General features: G+C 38.2%; 1 protein-coding gene across 1 annotated transcript; it reads left to right on the forward strand.

Moving 5' to 3' along the window:
• Window positions 1-6,574: 6,574 nt before the first annotated feature.
• Window positions 6,575-24,714, forward strand: LOC135699864 (mitochondrial basic amino acids transporter-like). Its single transcript, XM_065220221.1, has 3 exons — window positions 6,575-6,995; window positions 22,571-22,891; window positions 23,534-24,714. Exons 2-3 carry the CDS (start codon window positions 22,858-22,860, stop codon window positions 24,640-24,642), a joined length of 1,143 nt encoding a protein of 380 aa, XP_065076293.1. The 5' UTR covers window positions 6,575-6,995; window positions 22,571-22,857; the 3' UTR covers window positions 24,643-24,714.
• The last annotated feature ends 48 nt before the right edge of the window (window positions 24,715-24,762 follow it).

The raw sequence follows: 24,762 nt of genomic DNA on the forward strand, positions 1-24,762 counted from the left end.
TTTTTAGATACAATCTCACGAGCAAGAATGCTTTTTTTATTATAGTTATAAAGAAAAATAAACGTTGAACCCTTTTTTTAACACACTTTCCACTCATGAACGTAACTGTCATGATCTTCTACTACGCATTTGAAGCTTATTGCTTATCGCATATTTTTTATTATAGTTATAAAGAAAAATAAACGTTGAACCCTTTTTTTAACACACTTTCCACTCATGAACGTAACTGTCATGTTCTTCTACTACGCATTTGAAGCTTATTGCTTATCGCATATTTGTTTATTGCGTGCTCTCAACTTAGTGTTCTAAATGCACTTCCACAGTTATTAATTGAGAGCTTTCGATGCCAAAATCAATGCATGAGTTAAATGTTAACGTAACTGTCATGTATCGTCAGCAAACCCATTTTTTTTTTTTCTATTCGTGACCTAACACTACTGCGACCAGTAAATTGATCTATTGTAGTATATCCTGTGTCCTTAGTTTAGTGCATGTCGTATTACTCCATCACTATTGAGAAATGATGAAGTATTATTCGATTTTTTTACAGTTGCCACTCTTGCATTTATCGCAAGAATCCGACTCTAATTGAAAGGTCCCGCTATTTATACCCTTCGGAGTGTTGAAACACCCTCCAAAGGCGTGCCCCTTTGTCAGTCAAAATTGGATTCCTTAGCAACAAAATTAAGGTATGACACCGATAATGACCATGCATCAGAACCCTAGTCTTAACCACTTCAAATTAGGGAACAACGAATAGAAGATTAGGAATCACATAGATGAAGACAACTAACTCATTTTTTTTTTCCTTGTTTCAAGATCATCAAGTCATAAAAAGTAACAAGGAATAAGATGTGTTCCTTGTATTACTGAAAAATCCTGTTCCCCTAGTTTGAAGTAGTTAGGACTAGGAATCGGTGGTAGATCTTACATCCCGTAACGTACCACGAAAAGGTGATCTACCCACGTTACGGGGCCAGTAAACCCATAGTTCTAAATCAGTTTGTAAACCATTATGTACCATGTTTTTACTGCAATCCGTTATTTCTGTCTTTTGGAAAATCTATTTTTTTTTTTCTATACTAGTGCTATTATAATAGTACTCTAAACTAGTCATCTATCATTAATCTGTTCGATTGGTTAGAGGACAACCGAGAAATAGCGCGCTATTCGGAGGATGGTACTCATTTTGCATACTTGCGATTCGATTTTACATAAATATCTGTTTGCTACCAGCCAAGTCAGATGAAATAATTTTTGAAGTGCTCCTAGCGTTGAAAATATACCTCTTCTTATGTTACAGGCAAATTTTGTCTTCTGAGCGCAAACACAACTTACTTTTGCAAGCCTCAAAATATATACTAATACTTAGACATAATTATAAGTCTGCAACTGTTTCCTGTGCGTAGCTTCAAATGCGTAGAATAAAAGAACATGACAGTCACGTTCATGAATGGAAAGTGTGTTTTCAAAAAATTAAAAATTAAGGTTCAACGTTTATTTCTCTCAGTATTCTTGCTCGTGAGATTAATTGCTCAAATGTAATGGCTGTAAATGTAAATGTAATCAAGCTGTAATGACACATATGCAGTTTATTACTCTAATTAAAATCTACTTTTTTACGTATCTATAACAAACTTAAACTCTATTCTATCTACTGCTTCAAAAAGAACTTTTCTTCGTCAACTTGTGTTTCATTTTTGTACCTGTGATCTTGACATTTTTTACGATTCCCCGTTCTGAAGTGCATTTAATGAAGAACAATCCCCAGTTTAGTTTTCGAGAAGTGGTAACGGAACCAACGGTTATGGCTCAGGTAAGGCCGGTACTTTTCCGAGACCTCTTCCATCCTGACAAGTTGTGACGTTGCGAACAATTTCGGCCTGAGAACCCTTTCACATCGGGAAGCAGCCGACCAACGGAAACATGGATGCCATCTCGAGAGCGGCAGAAGAACCCAGTTTACGGACAGTCAACTAAATTGGTGAGTTCGTTCCAGTTTAATATTTTTTTTGCCATATACTTAGGTAGGGTAGGATGGTCTAGGACGCGCCCTGGGGTGAATTCTGCCACGTGGAATCCCGGAACTGGTAGTGAGAGTGCGGCGAGGAGCCACGTGGGGCCGTTTTGGTCTCGCCTATGTATTTATAAACATTACTTACAATTCAGCAATCGATTAAATTTTCAATAGCGATCAAAAATATCCATTAGTACCGTCCCAATGACGCGTTCATCTAGATAAAACTGATAAAAAGTAGATTTTTAGCTATGGGCCTAATATTAAACCCATAGGCCAACATTAGAGCCATTTCCCCTACAATGAGAATTTTCGGTCATTCCTAACCCCATTCACTGTGCAATTTCACTGATTCTGGCCAATCACGGAGTAGCAACCATTGATTTGTGGAGTCAGTCTAAGCCGTCTAAGCATGTCTGATGCAGAGAAGCAAGCTACTGATTTAATTTTCAGATCTGTATGACAAGGTTGCAAATACTCATTTCAGCTAAAAAAATGTTTTTTTTTTTTTAAATTATGAAATATATTGGATAATCCAAAGCTATGTTGATCATTATAACATTAAATTTTGAATAACAAATGATAAGACAATCTTATTAAAATGTCGTAATAATACCTCTGACCAAGGAAAAATGATTTATATAATTTTCATAAAAGTTGACGATACAAATACTAGTGAGGAAAGGAATTCCGCATTTCCTTTTCCCAAGTCCTTTTCCTCTCCTTCCCTTCCCTTCTTCTCTTTTCAGAAAGCGAGTAATGGCGCTATAACCATATGCCATATAGGGCTAGGACAAGAGTTAGTGCTCAGGTCCCAACCGCTAGAAGAAAATGGTAGCGAGCAAGGGCGCTATAACCTAGGCGAATACAGCATTCCCTCCGTATAGGTTACGTCCGCACACCGCTCTCTGTTGTCCTTGGACTGAGGTCGGCTGGATCGATTGAGGGATGGCAGTGGGTTGGCGGTGCCGTCCACGCTTGTACGGAGGGAGGACTGTACGCTCGAACACAAGGGGTAAATACCTGTGTTCCATCCCAGGAGATCGGACAACCAAGGAGTGTACATTAACTTTCTTAGCTCTGTCACTCCCAACGATTTATATAGCCTATTTTCAAATCCTGCATACGGAGCGGTTGGTACGGTATGTCCCCGCTCTTTGATTACCTGTGGATTAGATGTTAACCACTGTCTATACTTATTAAGTAGACATGGTAAACATTCACTTCCACAAAAATTAACTAAACGCTACACAGTAGGCCTGGCCGCTTTATTGTTTGTTTCACATCCTTGATGTGCAGCAGGCATTAATAATGACAAGAAAAATGATAGATGTATCATTTTCCAGGATTCTTTCAAGTACTGGCTGTGTATGTGTAGACTAGACTAGACTAGACTGTGATCTTGACATTTTTTACCTAGGGGATGAGTACTTAAGCAGGTCAGATTTTGATAAGTCTTTAGTGGGATTGAAACTGATGAAGACTGCGCATTGTAGTCGAAATACATATCTGTCATTGATACCAACATTAATTAAGCGGAATTAAATGGAAGAAAACCTTATTTGCTGTTCTATTTAATGCACGCAAAGAGTAGCGCTTCAACCCAGTGTAGATGAATTGCGTTTGTTTTGAAAATGTTCGCTGTCACGTACGAGCGAAATGAACAAATCTCGATAACTTTTTTAAAGGGACGTATCAGCTTTTGTAAACAATGCATTTGATCGTCGATTTGGCGTAACTGGTAGCTCGCCTACGCATGCTAACACTACCGTCAGATAGAGGAAATTTTCCCCTACCTGCTAGTGGTGTTAGTAAGCATTGGTTACAAAAGCTGATACGTTTCTTTTTGATAAAGTTAACGAGAAATGAGTTAATTATACATCAACGAATACGCGTTTGTTGATATTCACCAGTGCTTGGATAATCAAGCACAAACTATTGTCAAAATTAAAAGCGATTCTCAAAAGCAAAATAATCAATTTAGTTTTGGGCAAAACGATTATTTGGAAAATTGTTGACCCTAGAGTCTAAAACTTCAATGCTATCATCAATTCAGCATGAGGCAGTAGTTTTCCATCGATCTGTATGTATAAACCAACACAACACGTTCCACAGTGCTATATTTGTGTTAAATGAAAATAATCGATTCGCAACCATCCCCACCAAGATGAAGACGAATATTAATATTAACAACAACAACACAGGCGATAATGAAGATCCAGCCACTAATGGAAAAACACAAATGTTGACTTCGATACTCAGGGGGTGCCTTGATCAAAAGAATGTTGTTATGTCAAAATTCAAATTCATGCAGTTAGTTGATCTACCTGATAAGGTTGTCTTCATTTTCAGCTAAGTTAGGTGTAGGAGAAATGATTTTTAGCAGCACTGATGCAGATATATAAGATACCAAAAAATACTTAAAAATACTTAAAATATATTAAGCGTTAGTTGGTTACCATCGTTGCTATACAAATTTTATTTGTTTATTTATATAATGGAAAGTTTTTGAGAAATTTAAAAAAAAAAAATCATATTTTCAACCACTGTGCATCACAAACTACCAAATGTACTACCCCATAAAGAGCATCATTTCATCGATTCAGTTGAACTATGCAGGATTATCGCCGATCAACGGCAGTGCCGTCAATGCTTATCAATTACAGAGTGAAATTCCAAGGGTAGGTTTATAGTCTATACAGTGCGTGTCAGCACAAAAGAGCCATCTTAAATCTTATTATCAGTAAAAACAATGTATCTCTGTTGTTTGTTAACCAACATTATGAAATATTCAGGAGCTCAGAAGATATTGGCGAATACTTAATATTAAATGTCCACAACTTTTTATAAAAAATATAGTAATTTAAGCAATTCCATTTTGTTTTTCTACATCAATTAAAACAACTGAATTGTTTTGTTATTCAGGCTTTTGTGTTCGTCGAAAATTACCTAATCTTTTGGCTATATGATTTGCTTAATTTGAAACTTTCAGGCGAAGTATCTGAAACCAAAGCAATGAAACGTTGGTAAATTTTCGTTGTATTTAAAAAATAAAATGTGTGAATAAATAATAATTTTGAAGTAAGTAAGTATTTTTTTGGTTTAAAAATACTGACATCGCGAAAACAAACAGCTAGAAAGATGATCAATATTACATTATTACCCAAATCACAGAAGATTGTCATTAACGTTGAGTGAATGTTTAAAGAGCTATTGGACATAAGGTTTTTTTAAAGCCTTGAATATTTCATAAATATTTATTGGTAAACAAAAGAGATACAACAACTCGACGGTTTAGCGACGCTATCATTTTAGCTGGTTCTATTGTTCTGACACGCACTGTAGTATTACACAGCCCACTATCTACGTGGTTTCTAATACGCAAAAAAAGCATCATTCGTATCAGCATTTATTGCAACGCAGATTTGAAATCCTATGAATGAAATACATATGCATTTGATTCCAACGGAATCTGGTTACAACGGAACGGAAAGTTCAAAGTACGGACTTAGAATGGGTTTTTGTCGAGGCATGGATTTGTCGAAGAACAGAAAACATGCAATTTTGCAAAGCTTAGGAAAAATACTTAAAGGTGACCTGGATGGAATTATTTTAAATCATAACATTACATTAATTACCTTTTTAATTCGTAGACTAAATAAATCCGAACTGACCAGGATTTGTCTTAATGTATGGCCCTATCAGAAAAGACAAAATCTTCAAGCGATATCAGTTTAAGTCAAAACATATACTCATGTCCCGTTTCCGTTACACATAATCGTTAAATTCATAATGGACTCTTGGAACATACGTTATCACCCGAGTAGCACGTGCTGTTGAAAATCGGGACCGAGAGGTCAATGATGGTTGCCGTACTGGACATCACGTGATTACTGATGCAGGATCGTACTTTCAACCCAGAACCTGCACGGTTGTGTGGAACGAAATATTTGCCGTACGTGTAGTTTCCGTAACATGAACCCCTTCAAAATGTTCATTCCATCATCTAATGCTAAGGGGTCATATCCTTATAACCAAAACCGTGATTCTAAGAGGTTAAGTTACTCCAATTACGTCAATCTATTAACACTCAACGGCCTGCTTATGCCATGCGAACTGCAGAATCATTGCAAAACCACAAAAGACCTTTCCTAGCCATTTATTGATAACAATAATTCTCCGACACGAACAATATTCATCAACATAAATCGGCAAAAACACCACAAGAGGAGCCTATTGGCGATGGTGATGAAATCCATTCATTGATAACCTTCCACGAGACGTGCGCACAGTTCTCCCGATTCGGCCGCAGATCAAGCCCTCCCGGAACACACGTCGATTACCAGGCTGGATGTTCGGTCGCCTTATCACCAAGAAACTTCGTAGTTTGTTTTTGCTCCGGAATATTTTCTCGTTTGTTGTCTGTTTACAGTTGCCGATCAGCCAATCCCGACACGAGTTGAGATCAGCAAGACTCTCCTTCGCCGCCGTTCATGGGCTATTACGGGCAGGATCGTTTATTTCGGCCACAGTCTGGAAGTTTACGCGGTGTCGCGCAGTTGATCATTTTCCCCTGGAACGGATAGTACGCTGTATTAGTCCAAGACTCAAACGGAACTTGCAATCGCTCGGGAAGTATCAACGGTTTTCGGCGGTTTTTTTTTTATAAAGAAAAACGAACGGTACCATTTAGAGAACTAAGGTCCGCTGTTGTGTGCTTCCGGGTAGTGCACTGATCGGTGTGACAGTGTTGGAAAAAAAGTGTTACACCAAGAGATCAAGTGAAGTCTGCTGTGAAGAGAAATCATAAGCCAAGGTGAGCCTGAGGCGATCACGTAAAGCGAAGAACTTGAAAGCAACCAGACATGATCTTATTGTGCATAAGAGCCATTAGATACAAACTCAAACCAGTTATAGACAGTTCTTGACAATAAAAGATCTTTTCCGAAGTACGCAGCAGAAGAACCATCGTTTGGAGGTAAATGCATCAACGTAACCCTAGATGATTGTTTGTTATGTGACAGTGAGTGTGAAATGGATATAGTTTTGCCGAAGTTGAGGAGAAATCTTGATAGTGATTTTCGTGAGCAACGAGATACGATCAAATGCAGTTTATAAGAAAATTAGTAGTCTACCTGGACAAATTCATCCTATGCTGACATGATTCATCCGAAATGTTATACGCTACGAATTAACTTGTTTGAAATTCAAGGAACGTTGAACAAGCTTCTTAAAATTTAAGTTCCAAATTCAACATGTCAATTTAATGTTATATATTGAGAAGAAAATAAATATTCTGAATTGATTCTTAAATGATGGGATTGTTACAAACAACAATTTTTAACTTGATATTTCAAAGGGGTAATTAATTATTCAATTTACCTATACCATCCTGAACATGAGATTTGAACTCGCTTTATCATGAGGTTCCTGAAGTTTTAATGAAAATTCTTAATACTAAGGTGTTTGGATCATTAAAGATTCTTATTCTTTTTCTTGGCTATTTGAATCCGACTGAAACTTAACACCTGTCCTGTTAGCACAGTTGTGAAGAAGCTCTCAGAATAAAATTCCGTCCCGGAAAGTTCCTCGATCGGACCGAGAAACGAATCCACTGCCTGCGGCATGATATTCTACACCTATGCTGATGAGACTAACGGGAGATCCCAACTGAGCATGTTCGTGCATTTGGCATGGGCTACATGGAATTGAAGTATGTACTTTAATGTAAGTTGGTTTCAAGAAAGCCTTTTGTAACCATAACGTCACTAATTCATATAAGGTGACTACTAGTACATCTCATTTATTAGCTATCTGTAGTAATTGCTCAAAATCATTCAAATATTGACTCGGTCATTGCCATATGCAGTGGCTCAAATGATGTACCATCCTTTCTAGCTGAAGAACTCGCAATGTATTTAAGTTATCTATGAACAAATATTAAATTAATGTAAGAACAATATTCAGCAGAACCGCAGTCAAATCTCCTGCGAATCCGACACGTTGTGATCCTTTATCTGTCTGGCCAGACGCCCTCTGCTATCAACCAGCTCAATTGCGGCGTAAGGCTTAGTAACACCAAAGGCTGCCAACAAATAGCCAATTGTTTCCAAAACAAAGGAACTTCTTTTTCGATGCGAAATATTTCTCACGTCTTATCGCGCCAGCAGTTCACCGTAGGTCAACATGAACTCGGCTGGCGAGTCGGTGTTATCATAGTGTTATTAAAAAATGACGGGATGCTTTTTTGTTGGGCTATAACGATCGATCGGTTGGCAATAGTGGAAATTTCTACATCCGTCTGGAAAGTTGGTTGGCGTCATTCGAAGTATATCAGTTGTTGAGCGCAAATCTTCGAAGAATTGTGAAATAGTTTCACGTGCCTAAATAATGATCACTTTTATATATTACGTCAAATGGCAGATGAAATGAGTCATGCAGAAGTGGAGGTATTCGGCCAACTAAAAACATTTTGTTTACGGGATCTAATCTCAGCCAATGATTTGTAACATTAGATTGACACAAGTTGTACCTAATTTTATTTTGTTTTTATATTTGATTAGCAAATTCTGACATAAGGTACTTCAATCCTGCAATAGGCCTTTACTTTAGTGATATGCCTAAGTAACAAGTATACGCTGACATTGGATCCCATAACCCTCTCACACCCCCGTAATACTTCAACATACTTAAAAGCGAAATGGTTGATGGACTGTTTTATTCTAAAGTCTGGTTAAAAGCTGAGTCGGGCGAAGACAAAACAAAGTCACCTTCCGACTGCTGTGATGGATTTCAAATTGATAAACAAAACAAATCAATGCGCGACTCTCTCGTAGTCAATGTAGTCGATGAGTTTGATTTTTTTTTACTTTTTCAATAGCAAATTGGAATGTGGAGCTACGAGAAGATTGAGCACAAAACATTGTCGTGCTGAACCCAACACAATTGTGTTAAGTTTATCAACATTTTCTGTGTATTTCTCGTGGGTTGAATTTTTCAGTCATTGAAAGGAACCAGTTTTCTTGGTCAATTGTGAGTCTTGTCAAATCAACTTATTTAAAAAATAATAGTTGTAACAAAAGCCTATGAACATTGATTCCGTAACGAAAAGAATACTCTACAAGACACCAGCAAAATGGAACACGATCGGGGGAACTATGTTAAAGCTATTTGTAAAAAAAATATCGATTGGCTTTTCACTCAAAATTTTATCCTTTTCCTTTCTTTCCTTCTTGTAACATAAAAAAATATCGATTTTGACAGTTCAAATTGGTTTTCAAGTAAATTTTGACGCAGGTTTTGATGTACCAATGCGCCCCTAGTGATTGAAACCAGAATATTTCGACAGCAGATTACTGTTCTTCAGCTATCTGTGCTTTGATTCGTTTCTAAAAAAAAACTTCTATGATCTACTCATGCTAAGAGCTCCTTATAACACTTAATTAAGATGCCTCTATTGGTTATGTTAATGTTAATCCTTTTACAAACATGGAAGCAGACCACGAGAAATTCTCCTGGAATCTTACCTTACCTTACCAATCAGGCTAAGGCCTAGATGTCCTCTGCTGTCCAAAGAAGTCACCAGCCTTGTAGTCTGCGAAGGATCCGCAATTCGCCTTCTACTTGGTCGATCCACCTTGCCCGCTGTGCGCCTCTTCTTCTTTTTTTTTTGTTGGGTCGCTTTCGAGAACCATTTTCACTGGGTCGTCGTGCGGCATTCTCGCGACGTGCTTAGCCCACCATAGTCACCCAATTTTTACAATGTGAACGATGAATGGTTCTCCCAGCAGCTGGTGTAATTCGTGGTTCATTCGCCTCCTCCACGTTCCGTCTTCCATCTGCACTCCACCGTAGATGGTACGCAACACTATCCGATCAAAAACACCAAGGGCGCGATTTGACCCGAGCGTCCTCCGGAGTCCAAAGTAGGCACGATTCCCTGCCATAATGCGTCTTTAAATTTCACAGCTGGTATCATTTTCGGCAGTCACCAGTGAGCCCAAATAAACGAACTCGTCAACCACCTCGATTTCTTCACCGTCAATCTGAACTCGGGGCGGGAGGCTAATATTGTCTTCCCTAGAAACTCTTCCTCTCATGTATTTCGTTGTCGATGCGTTGATGGCAAGTACAATCCGCCTAGCTTCAGCCTTCAGTCTGATGCACGTTTCCGCTATCGTCTCAATGTTCCGTGCCATGATGACGATGTCATCGGCGAAGCCATGAAGCCGGATGGACTTCCTCAAGATTGTGCCGCTCGATATCTAATATCTCTGCAACAGGAATTTTCTTATTCCAAGTTCCATGGTCCATTAGACTGATGCAAAATTTGAAATTTTCGCTCCACAGTGCTCAAACGGTTTCAAATCAGGTCCTGATTAGCCTCAGGAATTTTAAACTCATTTGGTAAGAAACTGACTTGGCACAAACTATTCGATGTTTATATGGAAAAAAAAAAACTATAGGAAAACCAAGCTTTTTGTTCATTGTCTTCTACCCATTTTCCATATTGCTTTTTCGAAAATTTCTATAACTATTCTTACGGGACAGTTATACGCGATATTCTAAGCTACAACTTTGTGGAATATTGTTTTTCAGCCAAATGTCAAATTAAATTGTTATTAATTGTTTATCTTATTGGCATGATCAAGCAGCTGTTCTGTGGGCAACACTGTATTCTGCAGTGTGACATAGTAGCCATGATATTTGTGCTCTATTCTTCGCACCAGAAACACCAATGTTACCTGCTGAACAGTTGGATGAGCATAATCATAAGACATCAGTGACTTGAATCATTAAAAACTTTTGTTCCTTACATTTGATTGAAAAGTGGTTTTGAACAAAGTTGTAGCTGAGAAAATTTTCTACAATCACTGCTATATTTTTTAAAAGCATAGTGATGTGGTGAATTGTTAGATAGATATGAACAAAAACATATGTTTTCTCATAATAATTCCCATATAAACTTGAAATGGTTTGTACCAAGTAAAGTAGTTCAAATTTTGGGAGACTAATCAGGATCCAATTTGGAACCGTTTAAGCACTGTGGAGCGAAAATTTCAAATTTTGCATCAGTCTAATGGTCCATAGCTTTGAAACGTGTTAATCGAAATGTTCACCAGTTACCTACTCGTCAAGGTATAATAAAAAAAATGCTGGCTCTCGCTAGTAGGGGCACGGTGGTACATTAAAACATGCGTCCAAATTAACAAGTGCTTGTATCAATAGGCTCAATAACGAGTTCTATTTGGAGTCACGATTTCATTCCTGCAGCTTTAAAAAAATCCTTAAATCTTTCTAAATCTAAATCTAAATCTAATTTTAATCTAAAATCTAAATGTAGTCTAGCAAAAGTATAATCGAAAACTCGTGGTTAGCTCGTTATATTTTTGTTCGCAGATAGTATTAGGAGAGGTGTTTGGAAATGGGAAGCCTGGTCTCATCCGAAAATTGTTGCCAAATGAAGTGGGAAAAAAATCGTTCCATATTGCATTTGTCATCCAAACTGAATCAATCGTTTTTATTTTACATCACTTTTTATTAAGACTAGAATACCGAAAAAAAACTGATAGCTGAGCGTATTTGTGGTTGCATCTGAGATAATATATACAATAGATTTACCCGTGATTCGTATTTCCATGCTGAGTCGTTTTTTGAGTGAGTAACTTTGCAACTGCAGGCTAAGCATTTTGTGGAAATAATCACTAGTCTGCATTATAGCTTTAAGTTTTCAAATTTAAATTGACATTGATATGAGGCTGTTCATATACCACGTGTACAATTTAGTGTCCACGCCCCTTTTTAGAGATTTGTATGGCTGATTGAGCACGTATGAGAAAGAGCGAGTTTACTGTTTAATTTTTACACTTTTACTTTGATTTGCAGTCGGAGGAGAAAAAAATTCGACATTCCATCAGTTTTTAGTCTGTGATACTACTGTTAGTCTACGACCAGAGCTTCCTTTTGCATATTTATTTTGACTTGTCTGAGGATAAGATCTGAACTCGTGACCTTCAGTGTGAGGGGTATGGATGATAGCCACTACCCCATGCTAGCCAATCCATGCAGAGCTACTGGCATGAAAGAATTTACATTCATTCAGCAATCTGTAGGCAACCGAGAATGGCTATTTGCCATGACCCATGACCATGATAACGATAGTACTATGAACATATATATTGCGTCTGAAATTTAGCACACTGTCGAATGGTATGTGACGATGATACTCATCTACAATAGAGAGGAGGGGGCAATATTTTTTTTTTCTTTGGTTTGTTTTTTCCGTCGATCTTGTTTTCCGTGCTGAGCACCAATGCTACCGACGTGCCAGGAAGGCAGCTCCCACACCTGGACCCTACCTATCGACCCATCAATTAATTAATTAATTTAGCTTTATTTAGGAGGCTTTCAGCCTTAGGCTGGTTCGCCTCCGAATCGACCCATCAACTCATGAACCGGGGACCAACGGCTTTACTTCCCATCCGAAGGAAGGCGTGATCAGAGATGTTATGCCTCAGAACATCCCGGCGGCGCCGACTGGGATTGAACCCAGGCCTGCTGGGGTGAGAGGTAATCACGCTTACCACTACACCACCGGCGCCGTTGTGGAGGGGGCAGTATACAATTGATTAAATTCTAGTGCTGCACCGAATATTCGACCGCCATAGTATTCGGCCGAATACTTTGGCCGAATATCAGGCTTTGAACTAACAAAATTTCACTCAATCGTATTGTCGGCCATTCATTTGTAAGAAAAGGACCGAATATCAGCAAAATTTAACATGTAAATACCGAATACCAGGCCAAATGGCACTATTCGGTGCAGCTTTGTTAAATTCTATTATTGCAGATTCTACGTATCTATATGTTGTGTTCAATGATAGATTTCCAAATTATTCCCGGAGATCAACCAGCGTCTGGCTGAAATTCTCCTTAATAAAGACAATCAATCAACCAACCAACCAACCATATCCAAGTTCGAAAGGTAGTCGCCACATATGTTTAACAGTATTCATTATACTTGTCAACAGCACATCCACAATATGCCAACAAGTTAGCCCTACAGCTGCATGGAATAATTTAAACACTGTTGATAAATAGTAGTATAAAGTTTTTGACTGTATCGATTACTTGGGTTTCGTGAAATGGCTTGGCAGTCTTTCACGAATGTGCAAACGATGCGTTATTCTTCTACCCAGCGTTATGATCCCTGTTTTTTATACCTAATAAAGATCCTAACCCAGGATCTATCCATTGGGTAGAAGAAAAACGCTTTGTTAGCTCATTTGTGCAAAACTGCCTAGCCATTTCACGAAATTCAAGATAGATAGTAGTGGTGGTTCAAATTTCGATTCGGCTCCACCCAACTCAATCGATTCCAAATCATGTTCTGATGATTCTCCCAAATTGTGAGCTCATTTTGTTGCGATCTCATACTGCACTAGCCCTTTGAAGTTGATATAGGAACTAATATGGGAAAAATGTACTTTTTATTCTCGTCGTCCTAACCGCTCTCCAAAGATCGCGATTTGTTTATAATTGACACTTTAATACTATTGAGTCATTCGAGACTTGTCCGAGGATGAGAGTTGAACTCGTTACTTTGGCGTTAGAAGTATGGTTGTTGACCACTACACTAGGGCCTTCCCCAACATAACTGTTTTTTGTTGTATAGGGAGCCCGGTGGCCTATTGGGTACCAGTTTTGATAACTTTGTATAAGCTACCTTTTCTTCTAACATAAATTTCCTTCAAATGATACATACAGCGATGCAGAGGTGTTCTCGGTCTTTAGCAGCAACGTCTATAAAACTGTCAATACTTCCTCGACGGCCTTACGGACGTAGCCGGCGCCGTTATTGATTCACCACAATTTGTACACTGATAATAGATTGGTGATCCAAAGCCCCATGCATTTGCGTGGTGTCTCTGGTAAGATAATATTATTATAAAAAATCTGCATAGCTGAAACACCCACCAAACGAAATCTTAGGTGCCCCTTTTTCAATTAAGGATAGTTTCGGGCTCATTTTTTCATATATTCTTGGGCTGCAATGTTCGAGAGAATTCCATCGGGGGTCACTTTTCCATATATGTCTTTGTCCGGCTTTCTTTCGCTGAAATCAATACGTTACAAGCCAATACGTTACATTCGTGAATCTCCAGTTCACAAGTAACGACGGCAGTTCCAAAAAAGCATAGGAAATGAAAGTTGAATACAAAAGCAAAGTTCCAGTTGGGACGTAATAACGAGGAAGAATAAGAAAAACTTATAAGTTCTTCTTATTCATCCTAGTTATTACGTGTATAACCATACAAAAGGTCTTATAAATCTGATCAACTTTGCGATAAAAAGCAACCATTTCCCGAGAGTATCAATATTAATTTTGTAAACAAACAGGTCACAAACACCACAAACATGTAGAGGAATAATTCCTCTATCATTTGGTATAGTTTGTTTGCGAGATTGAACTTTTATTGGTGACAATTCTGCGATTGACGTGAGGATAAATTATATCTAAATGGTAGTGCAAGTAAAAAAATGGTCAATCATGATTATGTGCCCACTAGACTGATGAAAAAATTGAGATTTTCGCTCCACAGTGCTCAAACGGTTCCAAATACGATTAGTCTCCCATAATTTGATCTTATTTAGAAAGAAACTGACTTGGCACAAACCATTTTAAGTACACACTTAAAAAAAAATCATGTAAATTTAGGTGGTCTGAGAGTGACATATACGAGCGTCAATTTTGACATAAATTTGAGTCATAAGTGACGCGAAATAAAGCTCAATCAAACGTACTTTTCATCGAGCTACGAAATGTTCAGTTTCGGAGCACTTAATATTACATGACATGTTTGTTTACGTCTCATCTTTTATGTCAAAGACGGATTCCGTCACGTGTAAAATTAGTTATTTCTAAGTGTGTATGTATGGAAATTACTATCCAATATTAAGTGCTCCGCGACTGGAAAGTTCGTTGCTCGACGAAAAGTACGTTTGATTAAGCTATATTTCGCGTCTGTTATGACTCAAATTTATGTCAAAATTTACGCTAGTATATGTCAGTCTCAGAGCACCTAAATTTACATGATTTTTTCTAAGTGTGTGGGAAAACCAAAATTTTGGTTCATATCTATCTCAAAATTTACTAGTTCACTCTGCTTGAGAAAATTATAGCTGCGCTTGTTGAAAGTTTTTCAGTTACAACTTTGTTGAAAATTACTTTTCGATCAAATTTAAGGAACAAATAATATTAATGATTCAAGTCACTGATGTCTGATGATTATACTCAATCAACTGTTCAGCAGGCAACATTGGTGTTTCTGGGGCTTAGAATAGAGGACAATAATCATGGTTACTATGTCACACTGCAGAATACAGTGTTGCCTACAATACAGCTGCTCAATTTTTTTCCCTTGATTTGTTATCCGTGCTGAGCACCAATGCTACCGACGCCAGGAAGGCAGCTCCCACACCTGGACCCTACCTATCGACCCATCAACTCATGAACCGGGGACCAACGGCTTTACTTCCCTTCCGAAGGCAGGAGCTGCTCAATCTCTTAAACAATTAATAACTGTTTATTTTGGACCTTGGTTGGAAAACATTTTTCTGCAAAGTTGTAGCTGAGAAAATTTTCCATAAAAATATCAATAGAACTTGTTAACAGTACAATATGGAAAAAGGCTACAAGACAGTGAACAAAAAGTTTAGTTTTCCCATTGTAATCTCCAAATAAACTTCAAATGGTTTGTGCCAAGTCAGTTTCTTATCAAATGAGTTTAAATTTTGGGAGGCTAATCAGAACCCGATTTGAAACCGTTTGAGCACTGTGAAGCGAACATTTCAAATTTTGCATCAGTCTAGTGCACACTGATTATGTTATTGTAAAGGGGAAATGACGGCGTCGGCATGTCAGACTATTGACAAATTGAAACACTATTTTCACTGGATTTTCTTACAAAAACACTTCGCTGAATGCATGCAAACGATTCTTTATGCTTTCAGCTTCAATTTGACTATATTTTTACCACTGAGAAAAAGCAATCTAGCAAGGTTTTCCTGAAATGAAACACACGCACTACAAATTGTAGCTGATTTCGAGTTGCCGATAATAGAACAGCAGATTTACAGGCAGTTCAAATGGAACGGTTGCCGAAGAAAAACTGGTTGCCGACAATACTCGCTCTCACTAGAGAAGATTGGAGCTTTGTAAAAGCGTTTCAAAACAGTTTTTGACATTTCTTTCGACTGAAATTGTTAGAGCAGCTGGCAGCAAAGATTGTAAACAAACCAATACTGCATATGTGTGCGTTCCTTAGAGAAAAAGGCTATAGAAAGAAGGTCGCTGCTTAGGTTGCCGAGAATACGTAAATTCCCCTAAATGATCAAATTTTATTTACTTTTGATTTTCAATGACTACAAAATACAGAAAAATTATTCGATTAGGCTTCCGATTTTCAAAATGCGTACTGTCGGGTTTTACGTGTAACACCTTCCATCAGATTTTGTACCGCTGTTGTATCAACCTTATTTGATGTTGAACGTTTATTTGCTTTGAACTGTTTCTCATTTCCAACTGTTTTCTGAGTGTTCTTGAAGTTCCGTTTAAAGATTGCCCAATATTTTTCAATTGGGTGCAGCTCCGGCGAGTTTCGAGGGTTTTTGTCCTTGGTACGACTTGCACGTTGTTGGCGGTATGAAGTTCCTGAGCCATTGGTGCTCAGCAAGGAAAAGAAAATCGACGGAAAACAAGTCAAGGAAAAAAAAGTTTGTTGGCAATGCCAGTTGCAACGAAAATTTTGCTTTTTCGCACACATTTGCAAATCACCTGCCCAACCAAGTATTTTTTAGGGAACTTTGACAACTTTTTCTGCATAAACTTATCTTGGACCTTTCCCTTCCCTTAGCCGTGCATGGGAGCATGGGAGCCGTTTGAAATCCGCCTTGACGTATATTTCATCGTTCATTATAACGCAACCAAATTTCTGACGCAATCAATCTGCGTGGGAATAATTTGGATTTTGCTCAAGTGCGAGTCAAGTCAAGTTTGAAGCAACTTTGCTCAAGACATCATATTTCTATCTCTTTTGGTTCATGAGTTCATATTCTTTTAAACAAGCAGCTTAGCACAGAACAGAAGGAGAAGTGCAAACAAATCGGTGAATCAAAAAGTGTTTCGTTTTTCTGCTCAACAAGCGATGTGTTGTGGTAGCGTTCCACATGGACTTTCTACGTGCACTCACACTATCACAGCATGCTGCCTATCATAACTGAAGGCAGAAGATGCCTTCTACCGCTAGGTGCGCTAGTGTTCGCAAATGACAAGTGGAGCCACTTTCTGATTCGAAGTTCCGCTCCTGTGAGCTTAGGGTGGCCCCTAGAAAATCAGCTTTCCTTAAATATCTTTTTATACGTTATATGTTCATTTCTCGTAAAAACTTTGTTCTAGACACTTTTAGAACTTTTTATGACGCATATTTTTGCTAGACCAACTAAGCGGTTATCTATTTTATTTGAAAAGTTATGGCTAGTTTGAGCTGAAAAATATGACTTTTTTTTTAGTCATATTAAATACTTTAAACAAAATCGCTCTCGCAGTTTTTTCACCCAAAATGTAGATAAACGATCTTTCAAATGGAAACAAAAGTTTCAAAATTGGTTTGCCCAAATTAAAAGAAATCGGATGCTTCATGCAGACTGAGCAATTCTGATTATAGTATCAGAATTGTTCTGTATACAGAGGAACTGGGAGGGCTTATTAGAAACTTTTCACCAATAAAGTAATGATCTTCTAGTAAATTTTGCTAATAATTTTATTTATATTTTATTTTATTTAAGCATATTATTTTTGTAACAGTCAATTAGCATTAGCATACGATACAAGAGATTTAATATTACTTGCTCGTTTTTGCGTAAAATAATCAATATTTATATTACTTTTTTTCTTTTTTTTTGTGATCTGGAGGGCGGGTGTTTGACGCATAGAGCCTGTCAATTTCGCTTTCAGAGTGTCGCAGTCAGTGGTTTTATGATTCGTGAGCGCTCGCGATTCGTAGAATCATTGATTGTGACTGCAAGTGCATTTGGCAGGTTTTGTGTGTCGGACGCTTGCTTTTTGGCCTCTTCTTATGTCTAACATGTGCAGAGTATCATTATAGCGTCTAATGGATTCCTGGTTGCGTGAAATATATTTGTGAGAATATCTTTTTGAGATTTAAGTAGTCACGTTTTGTTTATTTCTTTCATGTAATTATCGTAAATAATAGTTATTCAATAATAGATAGTTCATCCACATATTCGTACATTGACGCGAAGCGCTGTGAATTATGAGATGCTCGATGACCTTGGAGGGATCTATTTTGCTTACTGAGCAGAAAATCATGGATTTAACCCCAAGCTCTTCCACAGCACAACAAATCGCCACCATCATTTGTATATTTGATATTGAACATTAACCTCGGAAACTATTTGCATATCAAGCGAAAACTAAGTCCTGTATTGTCGCGAAGCGTTATGGTTCTGAGATGCTCGATGACCCTGGAGGGATCGTTTTTGCTTACTGAGCAGAAAATCATGGGCTTAATCCCAAGCTCTCCGTCATGATTCTTAAAATTCTAATCACTAAACAAAATGAATATGTTCTTTCGATAGCCGGCTATCGAGAGATTAAATAAACAACAAATAAACAATACATACTTTTGGTTGCATCGCCAACTTGAGGTGAATCCTAACCGAATGCCCTACCCAACCCTCCAACTCCTTGAGGGTGTCGCTAAGTCGGTGGCCTCTCGTTAAGTAAGTACTACATCAACATTTCCTTCCCTATCCCTAGTTATGGTAAAGATGGGCGTGGCCGGGAATAGCGACAGTCATGCTTCTGTTACTCTTGTTTAGATTGGAACTAATGTTTACTCTCTAGCATTATTCCTGAATGTAGTCTAACTAAGAATTTCAGAAGAGGCGTGAGTGGCGCTAGTATCCAATCTGCGAAGTATATCATAACAACGCTAACGCTAAAAAGAGATTTTTTTCGAAGAAAATCTCCTTTAACTATCTAATCAAAAAAGATAGCAACGTTCAAAAAGCGTCTTGAATAACGTTTTTACGAGAAATGAACGGATGAAAAGATATTCAAAGAAAACTGTTTTTAGGGGCCACCCTAACCTGCTTGTTAAAAAAAATAACTCATGAACAATAAGAGATAGAAATTTGGTGTCTTCAGCAAAGTTGCTTCGAATTGATTACTATACAACTTTTCAGAACATTGCATTGGTCTATTTCAAATAATAAAAAGTTTGCATTTTCAATTCACCAATTTTATGGACAACCCTTAATTCACGAACATAAAAAGTTTGGCAAAAAATATGAAGAAACTTTCGCCAAGACACCATATACCTAAAAGTGATGGCTGTCTGCATGTATTGTTTTTTTTTTTATTATTATGGATTTGACAGTCAAACCCCGATTAGCGAATCAAACCCCGATGATTTTGTAAAATTTTCCTCAAAAATCTGCTCGATTATGACGAAAATCGAGGAAAAATGTACCCAGCCGATAAAAGTTACTCAGTACCTGAGTCGAATTCAACTCAAAACTGCATTGCAAGGGTTGCTTCCACTCATATTATTCGGAATTATGCAATAATTAGAGCTATGTTGTACTTGTAAGTAACAAGAAAAAGTAGTAAAGTATGTGTTTGACTCATAAAACCTGTCAATTTTGCTTTGAGAGCGTCACAATTAGCGATCTTATGATTCACGAGCGTTCACTCAGAGTGAGCGCTCACGAGTCGTAAAATCGGTGATTGTGACGCATTGAAAGCAATTTTGATAGATTTTATGTGTCAAACATATACTTCATGACCTCTTCTTATAACTTACAAATACTAATTAGTATTATACTTTATCATGATTTCATAATTCCGAAAAACATTTTTTTATAGCAAGTGAGTGGAAGTAACCCTGGCTAGAACCATTGGAGGCACCCACTAAACGAGTTCATATTGAGCACCGTTTAACTGCAATTTAAGTTATTCAACTAAACGGGTCTTACGGTATTCAAGAAGTTTTTCCTGGGAAATCAAGGATAAATTTACTCATTTATTGAGTAACCCAATTTTTCGGAATTTTGTAATTTTGTCGAAAAGTAAAGATTGGATTCACTAAGTCTTTTGGTATTGTTCCTAGACTGAGTACAATTTTCTTCATTTTCCGGCAGATTTTTTAGGTTTTCCACAGGAAAACATTAGGCAAATTTACTCATCGATGTGCACTTTCTGCGATTATGCGTAAACTAAACTCAAATTTGGGTCGTTCTCATTCGCCATGAGATTTTTGAGGACAAACGAAGAAAATTATACTCACTCAGTGAGTAGCCCTCCTTTCTACAGTTTTGAGAGAAATCCTAATAAATTTTGAGTAACTCTCATCGGCCGTGTATGACATCTAACGATGTGACAAACGCTACATGGACAGACGAACTGAAACAAAACGTACAGGTTAGCTCTTTTATGACCTCTCAATCGGCTCGTCTCTCTCGATAGTCATAGCAAGCAAGCATGTGATTGGTTGATTGCGGTCCAAACTTTTTGACCGTCAATGTACAAGATTTTTCTCAGTATAAAAAACTATAATTTTCATTCCAAGCAAATCTTTCATCAAATCTGAATTAAATGGTGTGAAAAAAAAATGCAATTCATCAATAAATGGCCATGTTATAAGCGTTTAAAACCTGACACTATTTCGTCACACAATTTTTTAATTTGCACCCCAGTAAAGTACACAAAGACGTAGCCCTACGTAAAACTACCGAAAATTGACTTTACTCACGTTCTATACTTTATAGATAGTGTCGGGAGTAGTGCGCTGAAATCGCACAATGATGCGCTATAACGCGCTATACGTCCGATACTCAGTTTAACGTGCCGAGCGAGTGTATTTTCCAGTTTTCAACTGCAACGACAATGTTTTTTTCTAAAATCATAGCGCAATCGAAATGACGTCTGAGACAAAGTTGTAGGAATTAATATATCCATATCTGGAAAAAACATGCAAAGTAAAAAAAACGGCGCCGATGGTGTAGTGCTAAGCGTGATTACCTCTCACCCCAGCAGGCCAGGGTTCAATCCCAGTTGGCGTCACCGGGATGTTCTGAAGCATAACATCTCTGGCGTCGGTAGCATTGGTGCTCAGCACGGAAAACAAGATCGACGGAAAATAAATCAAAAGAACAAAATGCAAAGTAAAAAAAAAGTAATTTTGAAGGAAAAAACAAAATAGTTCAATTTAAAACAAAATCTATTGAAAAAATTTGCAAGATTCAAAATGGCCGTGTTTCACTTGAAAAATTAAAAAAAAACAATTATGCAAAGTTTCATGCAAATCTGAGAAGGTCGAGTCGAGTCAAGTTTTATTTGCTATTTGACCTGGAAATCATCTATGCATGTGTTGCTACAGAGTTTATTCGGTCAAATTTTCGATTGGTCAGCGTTCACTGCTTACTTAAACAGCGATATGGTATACGACTGATTGCCTTATTAGTAAATTTACTCTTATTTTAATTTATTAAGCGATCATTCAGCATACCAATTCATCATACCCCCAGCAAACCCCAAAGAATTTGTCTATCAGCAGTCGTAATTTATAACTCGTTATCAAAGAACGTTATGGATGAATGAAGCTGTTTGTTCTCATTGTTTTTGACGCGTATGATGGAAAGTGTGTCCCATATGCCAAAGTATTGCTACATCCTACGGACAAATTAATCCGAAAATAATAATTAATGATTGTGTGTATTCATTACTTTTGATGAACTGACGAGAGTACACACACACACACACTGTCCTAGTGTTCGTGATTCAACTTCCAACAGTTATTGATTTAGAGCTTTCTATTCTTAAATTGTCTCGCTTAGATTCCAACAACTGAGTAGTTCTGCAATTTATTTTGCTGATATTCAGTAAAACAATTGCCGAGATTCAGCTAACAAATAACATTTTGCTGAGATAACAGCTGACAAACAGATATTTTGCAGAGATATCTGCAAAAAAAAATGCCGAGGTAATCGGCTGTTGGAGATTTTACCGAGCTAGATTTAGTGTGTAAGCAATGCATGATTTTGTATATTGTGTGGCAAGCACAATGATACTTGATATATGTGATGGAAAAGTTCGCGATAATTCACTATGACTCACGAACTTTTCCCATGGTGAACTTCGTTAAATATGGCGAACTTTTCCAACACTGGTCCAGGGAACTCGAGAAAAATTCCAAACAGAAGTATTTCCTAGACCGGACCGGGAATCGAACTTGCCGCCTCCTGATCGGTATAACGTGACTTTACCGACTTGGGTATAGAGTAGTATAGAGTACGTCCTGCATTAGAAAATTCAATCAAGACATGACAGTGAAAAATAAAAACCTTTCCGGAAATTCAAATCTCAAGTCTAAATTTTTAATAATTGCATAGATAAGCTCTCGAATTTAATTCCAAATGCCAACCGTACCAAAGTCATATCTAATCACAACTTATTACTATTTCTTCCAGATCGCCAACCACCATCCTGGGCAGATCCTAAAAAAAAAACAACAAAATCAACCGGAAGCCAAGCACTCAGCCAGGCATCCATCTTCTATTATCTATTTCGGACCTCGTTTTATTTTCATCTTCCTTGGATCGTCAAATCATTCCGACGTTCTTTCTTGAACTTTCTACTTCTAATGACGTCATAGTGCCCCCCCTGTGCTGGAGGCTATCAACCCATTGCGCAGAACGCAACACTTATCAAGTCTTAGAGCGCCGAAGCAACAAATTAGCACCACCAACTGGTAAAGATGGCACTCGATTTCGCTGCAGGATGTCTAGGAGGTATGGTATTGGTGGCAATGAAAGTCGCTTTTCAGCCTAATGTAACAATCATCCTAGCACATATCAGGGGCCACTCTCACGTTTCAACCACTCCGTTGTCATCTCATATATATTGTTTTATTATTGTTGTCCATCGGTCCCACTATAAATCAGGTTACCATTGCCAAAGGTCAAGCAACGCTATCACACGGGACTAATAACAGGATTGATAACACGGGCACACAAACTGCGCAGGGAATGAGATACGGCCATTAGTGAGCTGAGTGCAAACTCACTGCCAAGGTTTCAGCTCCTTCCATTATCATCAGTTCTTCCTTGATCAGCATGTTTGACCGAGTACCAACTCAAAATAACCATATTACAGGAGCGATTATCATCAACGACTTAATCTGTTGCTCCCGGCTTCCGAGGGGTCATGTTCACCATCATTGGAAATTGCATACATGTCATCGGATGCATGATAACAACCCGGGGTATGTTTTTCACTAACCATTGGGATTATGAGAATAAATGGGTTCAAAATATTTACCACCGGCAATCACGGGAGATTTCATGTCAACAAACCTTACAAACATATTCGCCAATATGATAAGAGTGATCTCGTGCCAATGGAAAACTTACAAGATTATCATCTATTTTTAGGTTGCGCCGGTGTTCTGGCCGGTTACCCTTTCGATACGGTTAAAGTCCACCTACAAACGCAGGACTACCGGAATCCGCTGTACAAAGGAACGCTCGATTGCTTCCGCAAGATCATCGCCAAAGAAAGCGTCCGCGGACTGTATCGTGGAATGTCCAGCCCAATGGCGGGAGTGGCAGCAGTCAATGCAATCGTTTTTGGTGTTTACGGAAATATCCAACGAAGCACTGCCAACCCGGATTCGTTGTATTCTCATTTTTTGGCAGGTAGTGCGGCGGGCTTGGCACAGAGCTTTATTTGTTCTCCAATGGAGCTGATCAAGACAAGACTTCAGTTGCAAGATAATCTACCGAAAGATGCTTTCAAGTTCAAAGGTCCAATGGATTGTACTAGACATATTTGGAAGACTCAAGGATTCCGTGGCCTATTCCGGGGGCTGGGAATCACAGCAGCTCGTGATATGCCAGGTTTCTCGAGTTATTTTGTTGCTTACGAGCTGATGGTGCGTTCTGTAGCTAATCCTTCGCCTTTTGTCATCTTGATGGCCGGTGGTCTTGCTGGAACCATTTCTTGGTTGTTTACGTTCCCCATAGATGTAGTAAAGTCAAGACTGCAAGCGGACGGTATGGCCGGAAAACCACTGTACAACGGGATCGTAGATTGCTTACGAAAGAGCCACGCGGAAGAGGGTCTTGCATTTTTGTCCCGCGGACTGGCATCAACGCTGCTGCGAGCTTTCCCCATGAATGCCGTTTGCTTCCTGGTGGTATCGTACGTCATGAAGATGTTTGACGAACCAAGCTTAAATGTGGACCTAAAACCGATGGAACCTCTGCTGATGATACAACAACCGGCCGGAGCAGTGAAAGTGACCATTAACAAACGCCATCACGAACAGCACGACAACCACATTCTGAACATCAAGCAAAACACCTTCCGTTTCCTAAGCTTCCTCGGAGCATTCAGCGAAGCTGTATGCTGCGCGGAAATGGATGAACTGGCACATGATTTATATCTAAACGAGGACGGCGGATATTACTATGCAAAACTGAACGAATACCTGCAAAGTTCAAACCAAGAGTACTGTAAAAGATTTCCCTTTATAGATTAGTAGTGACATTACGTATTAGAAAAAAAACCTCAATGTTGTATTGTTGATCGAAAATAAAGTTTTATTAAATTATTTTTTAAGAATCACACCAAACTCACTCTGGAAAATCATTAAACGCCA

This window comes from Ochlerotatus camptorhynchus, unplaced genomic scaffold, assembly GCF_037179485.1.
Source record: "Ochlerotatus camptorhynchus isolate MF236.1 unplaced genomic scaffold, CSIRO-AGI_Acam_v1.1 ptg000120l, whole genome shotgun sequence".
Taxonomy (NCBI): Eukaryota; Metazoa; Arthropoda; class Insecta; order Diptera; family Culicidae; genus Ochlerotatus; species Ochlerotatus camptorhynchus.